The sequence below is a fragment of the Electrophorus electricus genome, chromosome 14 (genome assembly GCF_013358815.1).
Source record: "Electrophorus electricus isolate fEleEle1 chromosome 14, fEleEle1.pri, whole genome shotgun sequence".
NCBI lineage: Eukaryota > Metazoa > Chordata > Actinopteri > Gymnotiformes > Gymnotidae > Electrophorus > Electrophorus electricus.
The window spans coordinates 18,002,466-18,020,449 of record NC_049548.1 but is presented as its reverse complement, the minus strand read 5'-3'; the positions used below and the strand labels follow the sequence as shown (position 1 = coordinate 18,020,449).

The following is a 17,984-nucleotide window of genomic DNA, read 5'->3' as shown; positions in this document are numbered from 1 at the left end:
CCTCCAAGGAGTCTGGGATGGCTGAGGAACAAGGGTGCCTGTGATGGCCACCACCCCCACAGCCAGAAACCATCACGCTGTTACGGGATCCCATGGATGACCCCTAGGACTCGGAGCAGGCTTGTCTGGGAACTGGACGTGAAAATCAGACAGCCGACCAGGTTCCAGGATGCCACTGCGGGGAACCAAACTCTGCTCCTCGGGGCCAAAACCTTCCCAATCCACCAAATACTGGAAAGAACACCCTCCTCCTAGAGTCCAGGATGCGTCGTACTGCGTAAACCATGGTCATGTCATACTCAATCGGTGGAAGCAGGGGCATCACTGGACAACACCTCATCCAACGGACCTGAACCCACAGGCTTGAGCAAAGACACATGGAAAGAGCGAGGTATCCGGTAATGGGGCGGTAGATTCAACTGGTAGGTGACATCATTTATATGCTTGAGTATTCTGAATGGGCTGATGAATTTAGGGCTCAGCTTATGGCAGGACCCAGAGGAGGGAAAATCCCTTGTATACAGCCAAACCTGATCCCTGGATTGGTATACCGGAGTCACACCACTGTGCTGATCAGCCTGCTCCTTGTAGCTTTTCAAAACTTGATTGATGCGTTGGTGAGTCTCCTCCCACACTCTCGTTGCGCCTCATCAAGATACAAACAGTCCAAGGTTGAAATCCAGAAAGAATCTAAACAGGAAGACAAAACCAAACGAGGCAACCAAAAACAGGAGAGTAATGGGACAAAGAACAGAAATACCGTAAGACAATCTGAAATAATGCAGTTCAAGTGGCAATACTTTTCAAATTTGTCTGGTAATGACAGCTATAAATAGGCAGTGGAAATGAGTAGCTGGTGAATTTTAGAGGTTTTATCACACTGGACAGAAAATGCTACACATTTAATCCAGTGCCCATGTGGAGGAGTATATATTTGGGAAACATCTCAGTCTCTTAAACTGCATATCATTTACATTTATGGCATGTGGCTGACACTTTTATCCAAAGCGACTTACAACTATGACTGCATACAACTTGAGCAATTGACGGTTAAGGGTCTTGCTCAGGTGTCAGAAGAGGCGACCTTTACCACATTAGGGAAAAGAAAGTAACTACATGGATTTTATTTATCAGGAAAAGCTTATTTCCTGAAGGGATGAACCAGGAGGCGTTCATTAACGCGTGTCTTTAGAGTGTCCGTCTGTTTGCGCATCTCTGTGGTGGCTTGTCTTTTTAGTTTTGCCCAAGATGTATTTTTGATGTTTGTTTTTTTTCTCCCACAAACATGCTAGAACAGCTGAGGTTGTTCAATTCAGGTATGTAAGCTTCCTATTAGCTGAATCTGAACCGTCCTTTGTTCTGATTGGAAGCTTCTACCAAGACAGGGATGTCGCTGCCATTTCTGCTGGTTGTGTTTAAGCCACAATCTTTATTCCCTCCGAACCTGATGACAGCCTATATGCCTAAATGTGATGGCCTAAATAAAGTGTGGCTTTTCATTCTTTAATCATCAAGTGATTTCACCCTTTTCTGAAGTTCTCTTCTAAGCATTTTGGTTATGCTTGTGAAGTTGTGCCAGATCACTCTTTCCAAGAAATGCCATTTTGAATACTTAAGAAATCACAAAGGAAGCAAGCATTGGTGCACAACTTGCAAAAAAACCCTGTAACTATTTTGGAACTATGCAAAAGAAGAAATGCTGTTATCAAGAAATGCATGCAATAGAATTATGTTTAAGCCACTGTCTTGAATTCTTTGAATATTACATTTAAACCCTATTTTTAGCCTATGTTTAGCAAAGATGTTTCATTCTGTTATCCATTTTTGTTTTGTGTTTATTCTACTTTAGAAGATGAATATGCGGGGTGGGAAAATATGTACACATAAATTATTGAATTCTTAGTAAATTCTTCTTTTTACATTCCATTTGAATTTGAACAGTGAGAAACATTTGGATTTGTCTGTTTGCTTATGACACAAATAAAAGAAGACAGAGGTTTCACTCCAGGTTTTCTACCTCTAAAAATGTCATAGCCTGTAAGGTTAGAAACTTAGCCAATATAAAGGGGTCACCATTTATGGCAGCCATTGTCACAATAGCTATTTCAGTAGCTACAGTATCCATCTTATAGAAAACAGTTACCCTGAAATCACCTACTGCTAAATAATGACAGATTTTACATCTGCTCTACTAACCCCCAGCAAGTCGGCCAAGCAATCAAACTCGTTATTGTGCTCGAGCCCTAGGGTCGCGAGCGCAGGCGCGTGCGAGTCCCGTGCTCGGGTTAACGATTTGCGCCCTGTAGCGGTGGTGGCATACCAGTACCTGTTTTATTTCAATTTCTTTCCATTTTTGCAAGAAAAAAAAAGAAACATCTAGATATTAGTTTCAGATATGATGGTGTGATTGTTAAAATAAATATTCACAATTTTTTACCTTTTTTTTTTCAAATAGTTGTAAATAAACGTGCAACGAACTCAATCAGATACGTTTGTGAGCAGATCGGACGCGTATAAACCAATCAGATAGCGTTGGAATTCAGCTAACCAATAGTATTCAATTATACTGAATACTTGACCAATCCAAAGGCACGGTGTTGCTTCGAAAACGCCGAAGGCTTTATGCGAATGACCTAGCGCGCTAGCTACATGTAAACACTCACTCTTACCTAAAATAACAGTAAATTCAGGTAAGCATCCTTTTCAAATTATGTGTTTTAGTTGGAGTAGTTGAGGTGACTACTTAAATCGTCAGCTCATCCACAAATACATGTGGCAAGGACCAGGCTTAGTCTTGTGGCTATCTTTTTGTTGGGGAATCTTTATCTAGCCACTAGCTAGCCAACTAGCTGGTTAAGTTAGCTTGGCAACAAAGTTTGTTTTTTTTTTTAATATAAACAATATAAACTATATATATATGTCTTTCTCAGTTTTTGAAGGCGCTATGAAGGTGGTGAACCTAAAACAAGCCATTCTCCAAGCGTGGAAGGAGCGCTGGAGTGCCTACCAGTGGGCCATCAACATCAAGAAGAACTGTCCCAAAGGCGCGACGTGGGATTACATCAACCTCGCAGGTCTCCGGTATCCTCCATCATCCTCCATCCTGTTACGGATCATGGCAACAGCGTTTACGGGAGACCACGCCTTGCGCCCTTCTGTTCGCGTAGAAGCTGCACCTAGTGTGGGCGTCGTATTGAAGTAAACTGATTTTGTTGGATGGTACATTTGTAATACATAACTGCTGCATCTGTTTTTCTGGAGTAGACGCGTTGCTGGAGCAGGCGATGATTGGACCTTCTCCGAACCCCCTGATTCTCTCTTATTTGAAGTATGCCATCAGTTCTCAGGTCAGTGTCTTAAATGAAATCTGTGACACAGTTGACCTTCTCCAGGCCTCGGGGGAATAGTGTTTTTGAAACTTCTTTACCAAGGAGCTGTGTTTCTCCTGTAAACCAATCACATGGCTTTATACTAATATACAGATACTGGGAATGTCCTTGAACAACTGTTGCTCTCTCAAAAAGCCCACCTAAACTCTGAGACATGGCCTTATGTGATATGAAAATTTAAGTATTCATTGGTTATATTTAGATTTAATATGAATCCCTTATACAACATTGATTCATGCAGCATATATAAACAACTACAGGCCACAAGTTTAACCAGTTAATCATTGTAATTTTATTAATTCCTACTACATTTAGAACATTTTACCATATATGTGAGTTATGGAATTTATATCACGCTTTTTTTGCATTTCAAACACCTAGATTTGGTTTTCCAGACCTAGTCCCAGAATATCTTGCAGTACCAGTGGTGAATCACAATGAGAAATTTGTTTTGGCATAGTTTTAAGCATTACCAGGGTCAAAGAATTGGCCAGCATGTGAAGCTGGAGTCTTTCATTTGTTACCTCTGAATGTATTGCCTATAGTTAAAATTTCATTAGTGGTCATGCAGTATGAAACTCATTTTAGAGTCAAGGAGTAGTGCAGTATTACCAATGTTTAAGAATTAAAATTTGGGGGTAATTCTGTTTTTCTATCCACTGATAACTGCTGAGTTTCAAACAGTGACCGATGGTATGATTCATATCGTATTTAAAAATCTATTTGAAGGGGAAGATAGATTGCAAACTGAATTGAATCAAAGCTGGCACGGCAGCTGCAGTGCGATGTGTAGATGTCACACTCGAGGTGACTTGGAACAGTGTGTACAGCATTCACTGACTCCCAGCACAGAGTCCTTCACATGCTGCGTTGCTCCTCTTTCCCCTGTAGATGGTGTCCTACTCCAGTGTTCTCACTGCCATTAGTAAGGTTGGTATTCATTCATCAGCTTTTTCTCATCCCATTTGAAACTTGCTGTGTAATATGGAGACCAGTGGAAAATAAAAATATGGTCTCTCTGACTGTGGTTTAGACACACTATAGCAATGCACGTGTCGTCTCCAAGACAGCAGTTTAGACACACCGTACTACAGCGCCTAGTGATGTGTCTGCAGTCCCAATATAAGAGAATAACTATATGACAGTTTGTATATGTTCATCCACAGTTTGAAGATTTCTCACGGGAGCTTTGCATCAAATCACTCTTGGAGATCATGGACATGTTCTCCCACTGTCTCAGGTGTGATGTAGCTTGTCATATGAGCTATAAACTGTAAAAGCTCTGAGAGATGTTGTATGCATGTCATTTTATTATTAAGTGGTGTTAAATATAGTAATAAACAGCAACAGAATTAATGTAAGACAGCAAAATCTAAGCTCAAAAGTCAGGAATGAAATGCAGTGACATGAAACTTGAGTTATTAGGGGGTGTGGCTGGCATTCTGAGTAATGTACCAAATTGTTCACTGAAGTAAAAGTACCCAACCAAAAAAGCCAATTATTGAAGTATGCAATGAAATCATTCTTGATTGTCACTGAAAGTAACCAGTTGATTCTATATATTAGTGTACAGTTTGTTTATGGTAGATTTTTCCTTTAAGCTAATAGATAGTATAGTTCTTTGTCTGTGTTGCTCAATCACATCTATACTGTCTTGGATCACAACTGATACAGCAAATGGTGTGTTGTTCTATCAAGACCAAAATCATGGGATTTAGTCCCAAGGAGCACATGTAACTGTCACACTGATAAATATGCAAGCTTCGTTTGCCAAATGCGGTAAATGTAAATGTCCTGACCCAGCTGTCCTGCCTGCCGCTGTGCCCAGCTGCCACGGTAAAGCGGAGGAATGCATTGGCCTGTGTCGGGCCCTGCTGGGTGCCGTGGTGTGGCTCCTGCAGGGCTGCGCCTGGTACTGTGAGAGGCTGAGGGATCCAGGGGCTCTGGCCAGTGGAGAGGCCAGCCTCAGGGCCTGTCAGGAACGCCTGGAGAGCCTACTGCTGAGGACCAAGAATAGAGCCCTGGTGCACATCGCCCGCCTGGAGGAACAGGGTAAGCGGCGGCCCGTGTGAGGAGTGTGGGTTGGCGAAGCTAGTGTTTACTACTTTAAAAGCAGCCAAGCATGAAAACTGATTGTTGAAATTTAGAAAATCGTACTGTACACAGCCATGAAAGTTTTCATTTTGATTTATAAGTCAGTGTTTGTGAATAGCTGCACTTGAATTTGACCTCTGCTTTGCCATAATTATAAATTCTTAAAAGGTGTTGTTGCTGCAGTATCACTACTGGTGTGTGTGTGTGTGTGTGTGTGTGTGTGTGTGTGTGTGTGTGTGTGTGTGTGTGTGTGTGTGTGTGTGTGTGTGTGTGTGTGTGTGTGTGTGTGTGTGTGTGTGTGTGTGTGTGTGTGTATATATATTTTTTCTTCTGTGAATGTTTGCTTGGTGAGCACTCTGAAATGAACTCTACATTTTCTGGTTGATTAACTTACCAAAACAAGTTACTACATCATGGCAGGTGCTCTGCTCTGTTATTTCAGGTGGTTTAAAACCCAAATGCAACCCTAACCCAGTGCTATTTGTACCCCATACCATTGTGCAGCTTCATGGACCAATGTGGAACAAGCTTTAATCAAGCTCACCGAGAATCTTGGCAGCTTGACAAATCAGACGTTGAGAAGTAAGCTGGAAGAGTGTGTTTCATTGGTCAAAAGGTGAGAATTGTGGCTGCCCTTCTGTCCTGCACACACGATGTGTGGCTACTAAAAATGACGTCCATTAAGCAGTTTTCTGGAAGTTTGCTGCTTTTGAAGAAGCATGGACATGTATTTATAGTTTTCCTAGAAATACTAGTTCTCCAAAACAGTATGATGTTGCGCTTAATGAAACTTGGTGCGTTTGGCGAGAACTCGGGCCAAACCAGCAAAGAAGCGAAAATGAAGCCGCTGACCCAAGTTCGCACAAGCAGAGCCACTTCGTCTGTTCCGTTAGTATCCCACAGATGCTGTGTATGCAGTGTGAGCCTCCGGTCCAGACATCCTTTCCTTCCGTGCACGCCTTTGTCATGCTCGAGGGAACCATGAACCTGACTGGCGAGATCCAGCCCCTCGTCGAGCAGCTCATGATGATCCGCAGGATGCAGGTGCGCTCGGACTACAACTCTGAGAGTTCATAGCGTCATCCGTGGCTGTGCTGCACAGGTTCACGTGGGCGCCTCTCTCTCTCGGTAGCGTATTCCTGCGCCACTGTTCGTGCTAGAGGTCTGGAAGGCCTGCTTCACTGGGCTCATCGAGTCTCCAGAGGGCACAGAGGAGCTCAAGTGGACCGCCTTCACGTTCCTCAAGGTCTGTGACGAGCAGGGCAGACCACCTTTCGTGCCAAGGCATTATGCACATTCTGATTGGCTGTTGGAATGAGGTATAATGAAGAAGAATGTCGATGTCTTGACTGCGCTAAGCAGTGTCTTGACTGCGCTCTCCTGTGGGCTTGTTTTCTCCTCAGATCCCCCAGGTCTTGCTCAGGCTGAAGAAGTACCCACAAGGAGAGAGGGTGCAGTTCCCTTTACATCAATGACCCTTGGGCTTGACTTTATATGACATATTATAAATATGTATATACATAGCTCACAAATATGGATGTGTCTCTATTCTCATTTCCCATAAACATTCAAAAATGTATAAAAAGTTACATACAAGTTAAAGCATTTTATGAGGGCATCATATGTTGGCGTTCTTGTTTAAAAGCTTTTGTCTTTGTGTTACTGATCTAGATATGGGCACTTGCGTACACACACAACCGCACCGACACCTTTTGGTTTACACACACACACACACACACACACACACACACACACACACACACTGCTGCACTATCAAATACTAACTATTGTGCTCTGGTCAGGACTTCATGGAGGACGTGCACGTGGCGTTTGAGTACCTGCTAAAGCTCACTCCACTACTGGATAAGGCAGACCAGAGATGCAAGTATGTAACATCAGACACAGGGAGACTGTCTACCTCGGACATGGGGAGAGGGGGCGAATGTGTACCACTCATAAATGAGTCAGTGAGAGGATAAAATAAAGGAAAGACAACTTAGAAGAATCAGTCATGCAACAGGACATGCTTTTCAAATCTGATAAATGAACATTTGTGTGGCCCTGGTGTCAGCAAGTGTATTTTGGCTTCTGTTGCTTATAGTTTCCAGCAATTTATACTTTTAAATATTGTCTCATGGTCTGTGTGTGTGTGTATAGCTGTGATTGCCTGAGTCTGCTGCTTCAGGAGTGCAATAAGCTTGGTTTGCTGTCGGAGTCCAACACAGCCATTCTCACAGCCAAACGGTATGCCCTCTTCCTTACAACATGCTGCAACTCCCAGACTCTCACCTGCTGCTTCCTCCGTGCACCGCTCTCTCTTGTTCTCTTCCACCATCTCTGTCCTCTCTCCTTTTTCTCTTTATCTTTCTCTCTCTCTCCCTCCTGCTTTTCTCTCTGCGTGTCTCTTTCCTTTCGCTACCTGTCCCTATCTCTCTCTCTTTCTCTTTCTCTCTTCATCCTCTGTTTCTCTCCGCCCGTCTCACCCTTTTGCGCTGCGTCTCCTCCTGCAGGACTCAGGACCGAGAGCATGCCCCAAAGCTGAAGACTACAGAGAATGCCAACATCCAGCCCAACCCTGGCCTCATCTTGCGCGCGGAGCCCACCGTCACCAACATTCTCAAGGTGCCCAGCGCTGAACTGCTTCAGCTCGCACCACAGCACATCAGTACATACCCTCCATCCGCGCGAGCTGGCGGAGTCCCGAGGGAGCCGCCTCCGTTACTCCTTTGCTAAAACTATTTTGAACTCTCTTGAATGTGGAATCAAATCTGTTTTGAGGTTCAGGTCACAGATACTTAATCTCTTTATTTCTGCACATGCAGACCGTAGACGCGGATCACTCCAAGTCTCCGGAGGGGCTGCTGGGAGTCCTGGGCCACATGCTGTCGGGGAAGAGCCTGGACCTGCTCCTGGCCGCCGCCGCCGCCACTGGGAAACTCAAGTCTTTCGCACGCAAGTTCATTAAGTAAGCGAATGCTCGCACTTCAGAGCTGTACCCTATAACCCAGCGCCTTATTAAACGTGTTAGAGTGTCCGTGCCCTGCGTTAATAAACGCGCTAACGAGCATCGATGCCCCGCGTTAATAAACGCGCTAACGAGCATCGATGCCCCGCGTTAATAAACGCGCTAACGAGCATCGATGCCCCGCGTTAATAAACGCGCTAACGAGCATCGATGCCCCGCGTTAATAAACGCGCTAACGAGCATCGATGCCCCGCGTTAATAAACGCGCTAACGAGCATCGATGCCCCGCTTTTGCAGCTGTTTACTGGTGTTGTGCAGTTAATGGTCACTGTGGAACAAGTGACATCTGGATAGCTAGTGTCACCTCCAACCTTATCGACCCTTATCAGGGTAGTTCTCCAGGAGATGACGTGGTCAGTGTCATGCACCTTTGACCTGTATAAGAGATCGCGTTAACACCACTCGCACCGTGAAGCCGTTATGCTGATTTTGTTATTTTCTTGCAGGTTGAACGAGTTTCCGAAACATATCACTGGTGAAGGATGTGAGTGGTTGGTCACTACAATTCCTGTTAGCCAGTCAAATTGAAAAAGCCAAATTTTTAAATAAGTGAGTTAATTGTGCTGGAGCATAGAATGTAAGTTACAGCAGTGTAACTTTTTTTTTTGTTTATTTTTTCTTTAGCCAAGTCTGCTTCTGTGAGAGCACTGCTGTTTGATATTTCCTTTCTCATGCTCTGTCATGTTGTCCAGACATATGGATCAGAGGTAAGTGCTTACACGCACGCGCGCGCGCGCACACACACACACACACACACCCCTACCTTTCATGATGCACATGTATGGCAGGGATCTTGTTTAACAAGTTTTTTTCCACCCACCGCGTGTGTGTGTGTGTTATGGGTCCTGAGGGTAGTGAAAGTAGAGTGGACAGTTATGTGTGATGTGCAATAGCTTTGTGAGTCATTATCAGTGGAGAGGCAACAGAAGCTTCCCTGCAAATCCGCTGTCTGTGCCATCCAAAGTCTGTATCGGCTGGAAACTAAACTTTCTATAAGCATGTGTAGTTTTGTTAGATGTAACAAAAGCAAAAATCATAAATACGTTTTCCCCCCACAGTTCCATGTCCTTCTCAGTTCAGTTAAAATCTCTCTGCTTGACACTTTCCACAGTGGAACGTTCTAGACACTTAATGGATGGTAGCAGGGAGAAACTCCCTGAGACAGCAACAGGAAGAACGTTTAAGATGAGGCAGAGCTCACATGCAGAAACCGTCTTCCAATGGGTATTACTGAATAGTGGGATTTTCACATGACATCTTCAACCACAGGATTAAACAAGACCTCTCTTGCTCTCGCTCTCGTGCTCTCTCTCTCTCTCTCTCTCTCTCTCTCTCTCTCTCTCTCTCTCTCTCTCTCTCCCACTTTCACTCCCTCTCTCTCAATTCAATTCAGTGTTGCTTTACTGGCATGACAAATATTCACCTTTTGTATTTCTAAAGCTTTGATGAAGAAATTAACATGTTAAAGAAAAGATGACAACAATCATACAGCCACTACCAATAATGGTGACAACAATAATAGTGATATTATAACTAAATAACAGTACTTCTGTTACCATTATTACTTCCAACATTACCTCCATAACGTAAAATAATGGGGATGATGATGATGTTCATCTACTACTACTAATAATGTAAGTCTGTATCCCTGGTATCTGACATGGTCACGCACTGTCCCTCAGACTGTGGCAGGAGTGAACATACAGCGCTTCCAGTGTGCTGAACTCTTTATGTTCACCAAGAACATATGGCAGCTTCTCCTCATCGGGGAGATTTTTAAACTCAGGGAATATGTGACTAATTTTGGTAAAGAATTTAGTTCTAATCTGAGAACTAACTTCTTCTAGTCCTGGCACTGTCTCTGCTCTTTAGATAAGCAGGACTATTTTATGTCTGCCGGTCTCTATGGCCAGGCGGTGGTCACTGGGTCTGTAGTTGGTCAGGATTGACCCCAGTTTTGGATCAGGCAGCGTTCTTAGGTAACTGTTGAATTAAAAAAAAAACCATTTCTTTCTCTCTCTCTTTCTCCTTGTCCATCCCTGTCATTTTTCCCTCCCTCAGGTGATCCTGTCGGAGCCCAGTCTGTCGGGCGAGCCGCCGTTCTTCGAGACGTGGCTCCTGATGTGCATGCCGGAGGAGGGGAAGACTCTGAACCCGGAGCACCCGTGTTTCCGGCCGGAGCCCGGCAAGGTGGAGAGCCTGGTGGCGCTGCTCAACACCTCCTCTGAGATGAAGCTTGTGTGAGTAATTTCCCTCGTGGATCAGACACTTCAAACGCAGATGCAAAACCACGTCCCGGGTGTTACGGGGTCATCCTTTCCACACCTAACCGGGTTGTTGTTAATCCCAAAATGCATGGTTCTGCATGTGGAAGACTGACGGCACGTGTACATATGATTTTTGGACTGACTTTGTTATATATAAAATCCCATATGTTGTCAGTTTATCACTCTAGTTCTGTTATATTGCGGATGCGTGAAGGTGGGGTGGGGTGGTGAAGACCAACGCAGTAGTGTACAGCTTTGCTTTACAAAAGTGCTAACTTCACCAAAGCTAGGCTAACATGTAGCTGTGGCTGGTTCCTTTATTTACGGTCAGATTTGATTACGTTTTTCAGTGCGTTTGATAGCTGTTGATTGTGATAAAGTTAGAAACATGCTCGGGGGAGCAGAATTAGCTCAGTGGTAGCTCAGCAGTTAAGGCACTTGACTTGTAACCGGAAGGTTGCTGGTTTAAGCCCCACCACTGTTGGGGCCCTTAACCCTCAATTGCTCAGTCATAATTGTAAGTCGCTTTGAATAAAAGCATCAGCTAAAGTACCGAGCCAGCAAAGCACCGAGCCGGAGACTTGGCCCCGTGCGGCCGCGTCCCAGGAGTGGAGAAATGGAGGCATCCTAATACAATCTAGCAGTCCAGAGGGAGGGGGCCGTGAGCTCCAGCCTCCAGTTTGGTGGGTCGCAGGGCACAACAGGGAGGCTGGTCACTGGCAAGAGGAACTTGAACAGGTCAAAAACGAGCAGCCTGGAATAGGTGGGAGTGGCTTTAAATCTGTGCTTTGAAAAAGCAATGGTGGGCAAACCACCTGTTCATACTGTGATTAACCGTGTTACAACCCTAATAATGCCCTGCCCATACTTTTCTCCCACTCCAATAAAATCCATTTTGATTTAGGATTTACCTCAATTTTAGACACACATGGCAGTGATGGGCATGAGTAATATATTGTACAGCCCTGATTGGTGGTTTATTAGTTATGTTGTTGTCATGGTTTTTACACGTTACGCTTACGGGTAGTTACATGTTGTAATTGAACATGTTATATTGCACACCGCAGCACACATGAATATTGTAATTATATGCATATCTCAAATAATATGTACCTTGTTATGAAGTCCCACATTTGTTTGACTATGCGCAGGCAGTGGTAATAATTAGAGCTTTAAAAAAATACTTTTAATGAATAACTGTGGCAAGGAGCAAATTCCCTGAGACAGCAACAGGAAGTTTGATTCATTGAGGTCTCAAAGTTTGCACCTTGGGCTTATAGATCTCTCCACAGACACACACACACACAGCGGTGCACGATCGCTAGCTGTTTGCATTATTTCCTGAAAGGTATAAGAAGTGCGACGACCTAACCACCCCACTTAGAGGTGTTTGTGGGTTGGTGTCTGACTGGAAGTGCCTTGGTTTCTCTGAAAGGCCTGAATCAGCAGCATGAATCAGCAGCATTGCAGTGTTGCAACCGCGCAGGAGGGTGCAGAGTTGGCTTTGTGCTAACACTCGCTTGGAGCGGGCTGACAGGGCAGACCCTAGCGTGAGGGGCCCTGGACGGCCATCTTGGTTTTTCTTTTCCTCTCTTTCTCTCGTTTGCGTTTGTTTTACTCCTCAGTGTTAAATCTTCAAGGGATGAATGCACACGGTAGCTGCCATAGTCGAGCCGTTGACGGACGAGTCCGCCACAGACCCAGGTCGCATTCCGTGTATTCACCACATACTGCAGCAGACTGTGGGGTTGAAATCAAAGTCACGGTGGGATCGTAAATGGGTCACTCTGTGCGTCTTCCTCAAACGATAACGCAATGCGTACTGATCCGCGCCTGGGCCTCTGTGACTCCTCCCAAAGTAGCTGCTATGGTTGGGTGTTTGCTATTGTTAATGGTTTTTTTTGTTTGTTTGTTTTTTGTCTTTTTCCGTCCTTTCCCAGTCAGATGAAGTGGCACGAGATATGTTTGGGCACGCCTGCCGCTATCCTGGAGGTCCTGAATGCCTGGGAGAACGGAGTGTTGTCAGTAGAAGCGGTGCAGGTACTCTGGAATCCCTCCCCTCGTTTACCCCTCGATAGCCATGCTTCCTCAGCACGCTGGCCTTCGCTCCTCTCACTATTCAACCCTCCACTCCCTGACCATCCACAGAAGATCACTGACAACATCAAAGGGAAGGTGTGCAGCATGGCTATATGCGCAGTGGCCTGGTTGGTGGCTCACGTTCGGATGCTGGGATTGGACGAGAGGGAGAAACCTCAGACTATGATTCGCCAGCTCATGACCCCGCTCTACGGAGAAAACACGCTGCAGTTTTACAACGAACGGTGTGTCTCTCACTCTCACTCACTCACACACACTATATTTAATTTTATTTTACACTCATTTTATTCTTCTCCATTTAGCTGTTCCGTACAAATAAAATCAATTTGTAAAATGTATAGTAAATTCTTTTTTTTAAATGTTCATAAAATAATGAAAATCAGCTGCCAGAAAACTCCATTGCTTCACTAACCTCGACACGTTTCAGTAGTCCTGATGCATCCTGGTTTACTTCACTGAGGCTCAGTCTGTGTTAGATATGAAAATGCTGTTTTAATGAGAATTTAACGAATTCTTTCAAATTTGTCTTTCATTTCTGTTGTATTAAATTTAATTCAATTAGAATTCATTTAATGGCCTTGTTAAAGTGCCACACAGAACATCATATAGAAGGTCAACTTCATGTCCTCTTCTATGAAGCCACTACACACACACACACAAGTGCAGTCTGAGAAGCAGTCTTGACCAACGCTTGTGTGTTGATTGTGTACATGATCGACCAATCAGGGCGTGCGAGAAGGTGGGAGAAGGCTATAAAGCATGGCCAAAGAAACGCAAAAACAGCTGCACGACAGCAGAAAGCAAACGTGTTGGTGGAAGGAAAGCCAAGTCCCAGATATTTTAGCCATTTTAGAAATCCCAGAGCGACAAATCTTTTTAGGTCCCAAAAAGAGGAAAAGAAAGGTGTGTTCACCCTAGCTAAAGTAGCGTGCTAGATACGACGTCACAGATGAGGCGAAGCCACGCCTGGTACGATTGTGTGCCTTTTTACCTTTGTACTTTCACAGAGAAGTCACAAAATACAAAGTTAATTGTACTATTAATAAACTGATAACCAGTTTGTTAGCTCATCTAAATCGGACATTGGTCACCGTCAAGAGACCGTTCAAGTGCAGTGGCATCGCCTACAGAGTGCACCGAAACAAGGCATCTTGTGTCTCATTTCTTCAGACAGCAGCACGTTTTGAGGACCCCCTCTCCCTCTCTCCCTCTCAGAGTGGTCATCATGAGCTCCATCCTGGAGCGCATGTGCGCTGATGTCTTCCAGCAGACGGGTCAGTCCCTGCGGGGCATGGCGGAGGGCCAGCAGGAGCCCCTCCCGTACCGCGGGCTGCTCCCACCCCGCCAGCCCATCCGCCAGGCCCTGCACACCCAGTTCCGCCTGGTCCTTACAAAGGGCTGGGTTGATTCACATGCCCTGCACCTGTTTGAGAGCCTGCTTCACATGGGCGGAGTGTTCTGGTTCACCAACAACCTGGTCAAGGTGTGTGTATGTGGAAAAAAAAAGTTTACACCAGATTTAATTAGCCTTTTTTTTTTGTTGGTGTTTTAAAGCTGTGGATTGTTTTTTTTTTTTGTGTGTGTGGGTGTGGTGTGGTGTGGTGGTGGTGGTGTGTTTTTTTTTTTTTTTTTTTTTTTTTTTTTTTTTAACCCCAGGAGCTCCTGAAGGAGACCCGTAAGGAATGGGCCTTCCGTGTGGTGGAGCTCCTCTACAGCATATTCAGTTTGGACCTGCAGCAGATCACACTCACTCTCCTGGGCCATATTCTGCCCAACCTGCTAACAGACCCCGCCCACTGGCACAGCCTGGCAGACCCGCCGGGCAGAGCCCTCGCCAAGTAAGCCTCGCCGCCTCCGTAGGGCCCGCCTGCCGCGTACGACACACCTCCTTTTGTACCCTTTTATGGTGTACAGGCTTCTAGTCTCAAACGTCCTGGCTCTAGCTATGGACATTGGAGTCAGATGTGCCTAAACAAAAGCGAAGCTGTTGATAGATCCTTGGCAAATGAGGACTTCTGATTGGTGACTTTGCAGTTGATGTAAGCCTGCCGATTTGTCACAGGCTGGGATGTTGGGTTCGTACTAGAACATAGCTCAGCAGCTATGAGCAAGAACCAATCTACTTCAACAGAGGTACTTCAATCATGACCCCCAAAATCCAAAGACAACCCTAATGTTACATATTTTTCCATATTCTGGTTTCTTGAAATGGAGCTTCTTGGCCATGTGACATTTGCTAACTGGAAAGTTCTCGGCAGCATATTCCGGAACCAACTGAAAATAAGGGTTGTGATTCGCCACGAAACTGACACACTGTGTGTCTTTCTTCCACTTTCACTGTTTTCTCTCAGCCACTTTTATTTATTGTGGATTTTACTCTCAGTTTGTTCCTTGTTCTCTACAGTTAAGTGGCTCCTTTCCGTCTTTCTCAATGGGAGATGAAACCAGAAGTGTGCTGGGACAAGCGGGTGCCAGCTCATCCGGCTCTTAGTTTCAGGCTGGTGTTTTGGTTTTCCGGGCTGGCTTTTTCCTGTGTGTGGGACGGTGCAGCTGCCCATGTAGGGTTAAAGGTCACTACTCATGTCCTGGGCAGTGCCACATGCAGCAGTAAACCTCCTCACCTAATGGAGACCCCTAATGAGTGTCCTCCTGTCCTTCCGCCACAGTGTTGCGTTAGCAGCTGAGTTAAACTCCAGAGACTTGCGTACATGTGTTTGTGAGAGATTTACCAGGCAGGGTGGAAATAACTTTCTTTGGGGTTTCCATGAATGTTGACTTTTGTTTTGACTCTGTGTGTGTGTGTGTGTGTGTGTGTGTGTGTGTGTGTGTGTGTGTGTGTGTGCATGCGTTTAGGCTCTCTGTGTGGTCTGCCCTCAGTTCCTACTCGTCTCACCATAAACTCCACACCTCGGTCCGACAGCGCAAAAGACAGCGAGAAGACATAGAGGTGTCGCCCCCGTTCTCTCTCCCACGCTCACACGCTCTTGTTCTCCGTCCGTTTTCTGAATCCTTCCTGTTCAACTGGCACAATTCTTGCACACAGATTGTGTCGGTACTCTCTTAGTCTCCCCCCTCAGGCCTCGCTCTCTCATTCCATGCCCACCTGGGCTCTGAGACCACTTCCTCTCATTGGTCCACAGGACTACAGCAGTCTGTTCCCACTGGACGATACGCAGCCGTCCAAGCTGATGCGTTTGCTGAGCTCCAACGAGGATGAGCCGGCTGTGTTGTCTAGCCCAGGTCAGTCCCCCCAGGGCAGTGAACTTTAACCCTGTGGTACATAGAGGTACCTCAAGGCTGCTTTACGTGCTTCAGCTGATTGGCTGTACCAGAGTCTGGATACTGAATTCAACAAACATAAGGTGTGAATACCGAGTGTGGGTTTGGGTGATGTCAAATATCTGTTATGGCAGAGATGACCTTTGCCCATATGCCTTGATTTCCTTACACTAGGTTTTTGTTTTTTTTTTACCTTTGACATTTTTTAGGTGACCGCACAATGAGTAGCTCACTGTCAGCTGCTCAGCTCCACACCGTCAACATGAGAGACCCCCTCAACCGTGTGCTGGGTCAGTGTTCTCTCTCTCTTTCTCTTTCTCTCTGTCTCTGTCTGTCTGTGTGTGTGTCACTCTCTGTCACTCTCCTTCATCTCTTTCTTAATCCGTGTGTGTAGCAAATCTGTTCCTGCTCATCTCCTCCATCCTGGGCTCCAAGACTGCTGGCCCTCATACCCAGTTTGTGCAGAGCTTCATCAAGGAGTGTGTGGAGTGTACTGAGCAAGGAAGTCGTGGGAGCATTCTTCAGTTTATGCCCTTTACTATGGTGAGGGAGCTAGCTTTCTCTCTCACACTCTCACACACACACACGCACGCACCCTCTAACCTTACTGGAATCATGCATGTTTCTGTTTGTTGGGGTGTGTGCGTGCGTATCTGTGCATGCGTGTGTCTTCCACAGGTGTCTGAGCTGGTGAAGCTTCACGTTCTGGCCAAACCCAGAGTCATCTTGTCAATCACGGATATGACCCTCCCTCTGGGCAGGAGAGTGGCCGCCAAAGCCATTGCTGCTTTGTAGAGTAGAGAAAACACACACACACACACACACATACACACACACACTGCTGGGTCTCATTGATGCTGGAGGCATGTGCTGGTGCTTCCCATTAGACAATAACAAAGCTGATAAACTGATTCATATTGTGTATATATTGCCCTTAAAAAAAAAAAAAACCCGAATAAATAAGGAGAAATTCACTTCTGATGTTTTTTATTTGTTTTGTTTTTAAGTGCCAGCTTTCTAGCCACTGGCCAACATTAAAACTTAATTCTGTAAAAAAAAATTTTTTTTTGTTGAAGTATATAAACGTGCTGAATTGAATTGGCCAGTAAAATCCAGCACTTCCAGTTATTTATAAGTATTGTGACAAATACAGTGCAAATTCACCTACTCTCTGCAAACACTTTTAATTTGGTCAGTTTACATGATTCTTCTATGTACATTCACATTTATGGCATTTAACACGCTCTTATCCAGAGCGACTTACAAACGTGCTTTGTCATTTACTCATAGAATATATCCTCGTACAGTAGGGTAGAGTCCAACATACCAATGAACTGGAATACAGGAATCAATGCTGTTACTTAGACCTTATGTATTTTGTAGTTTTATCTTAAACAATAAGTGCTATAAACAATAAGTGCTAGAGTTTGTTAAACATAAACAGTGCCCTACAATAAGTACTAAATTAGTCAGTCAATATGGGAGCAGGGTCAGTTGTCCTTTTAAATATTCTGCAAATAGATGCGTCTTCAGTATATGTATAATTCTATTTTGACAGGGGTTTCTTCAACCAAAAACTAATGGTGGAAATGTGGTCTTTTCTACACCTTAATTGCATGAGGTGTGAAACTCAAAGGAAAACTCCACTAACACCGAAACTAACTACATTTAGTCTGTCAGATTTTGCTTGTGAAACCAACTATGTTGTAGCACTTGGCTGATGAGAAGTTAGAACTAAATCAGTGGAAACCATGGATTTAAGATTTCGATTGACCCTGAAGGGCATAACTGCCCATAGTCCACTTAAAATTTCATCTTTCTTCATTCTGA

At 44.8% G+C, this 17,984-nt stretch overlaps 1 protein-coding gene across 2 annotated transcripts; it reads left to right on the top strand.

Moving 5' to 3' along the window:
• The first annotated feature begins 2,312 nt into the window (after positions 1-2,312).
• med24 (mediator complex subunit 24) lies at positions 2,313-17,128 on the top strand. 2 transcript variants are annotated; one of them, XM_027018637.2, is made up of 26 exons: positions 2,313-2,690; positions 2,931-3,074; positions 3,265-3,347; positions 4,281-4,319; positions 4,556-4,629; positions 5,218-5,441; positions 5,988-6,099; positions 6,377-6,527; positions 6,616-6,729; positions 6,887-6,934; positions 7,286-7,368; positions 7,641-7,727; positions 7,994-8,105; positions 8,306-8,448; positions 8,955-8,992; positions 9,133-9,215; positions 10,570-10,748; positions 12,716-12,815; positions 12,924-13,099; positions 14,091-14,358; positions 14,532-14,713; positions 15,729-15,822; positions 16,016-16,115; positions 16,364-16,444; positions 16,549-16,697; positions 16,833-17,128. In XM_027018637.2, the coding sequence occupies exons 2-26, from the start codon at positions 2,945-2,947 to the stop codon at positions 16,947-16,949; spliced, it is 2,967 nt and encodes a 988-aa protein (XP_026874438.1). In that variant the 5' UTR covers positions 2,313-2,690; positions 2,931-2,944; the 3' UTR covers positions 16,950-17,128. The 2 variants fall into 2 exon arrangements, with proteins under 2 accessions (XP_026874438.1, XP_026874440.1); XM_027018639.2 differs by lacking the exon at positions 2,313-2,690 and having other exon boundaries at positions 2,982-3,074; positions 5,193-5,441.
• The last annotated feature ends 856 nt before the right edge of the window (positions 17,129-17,984 follow it).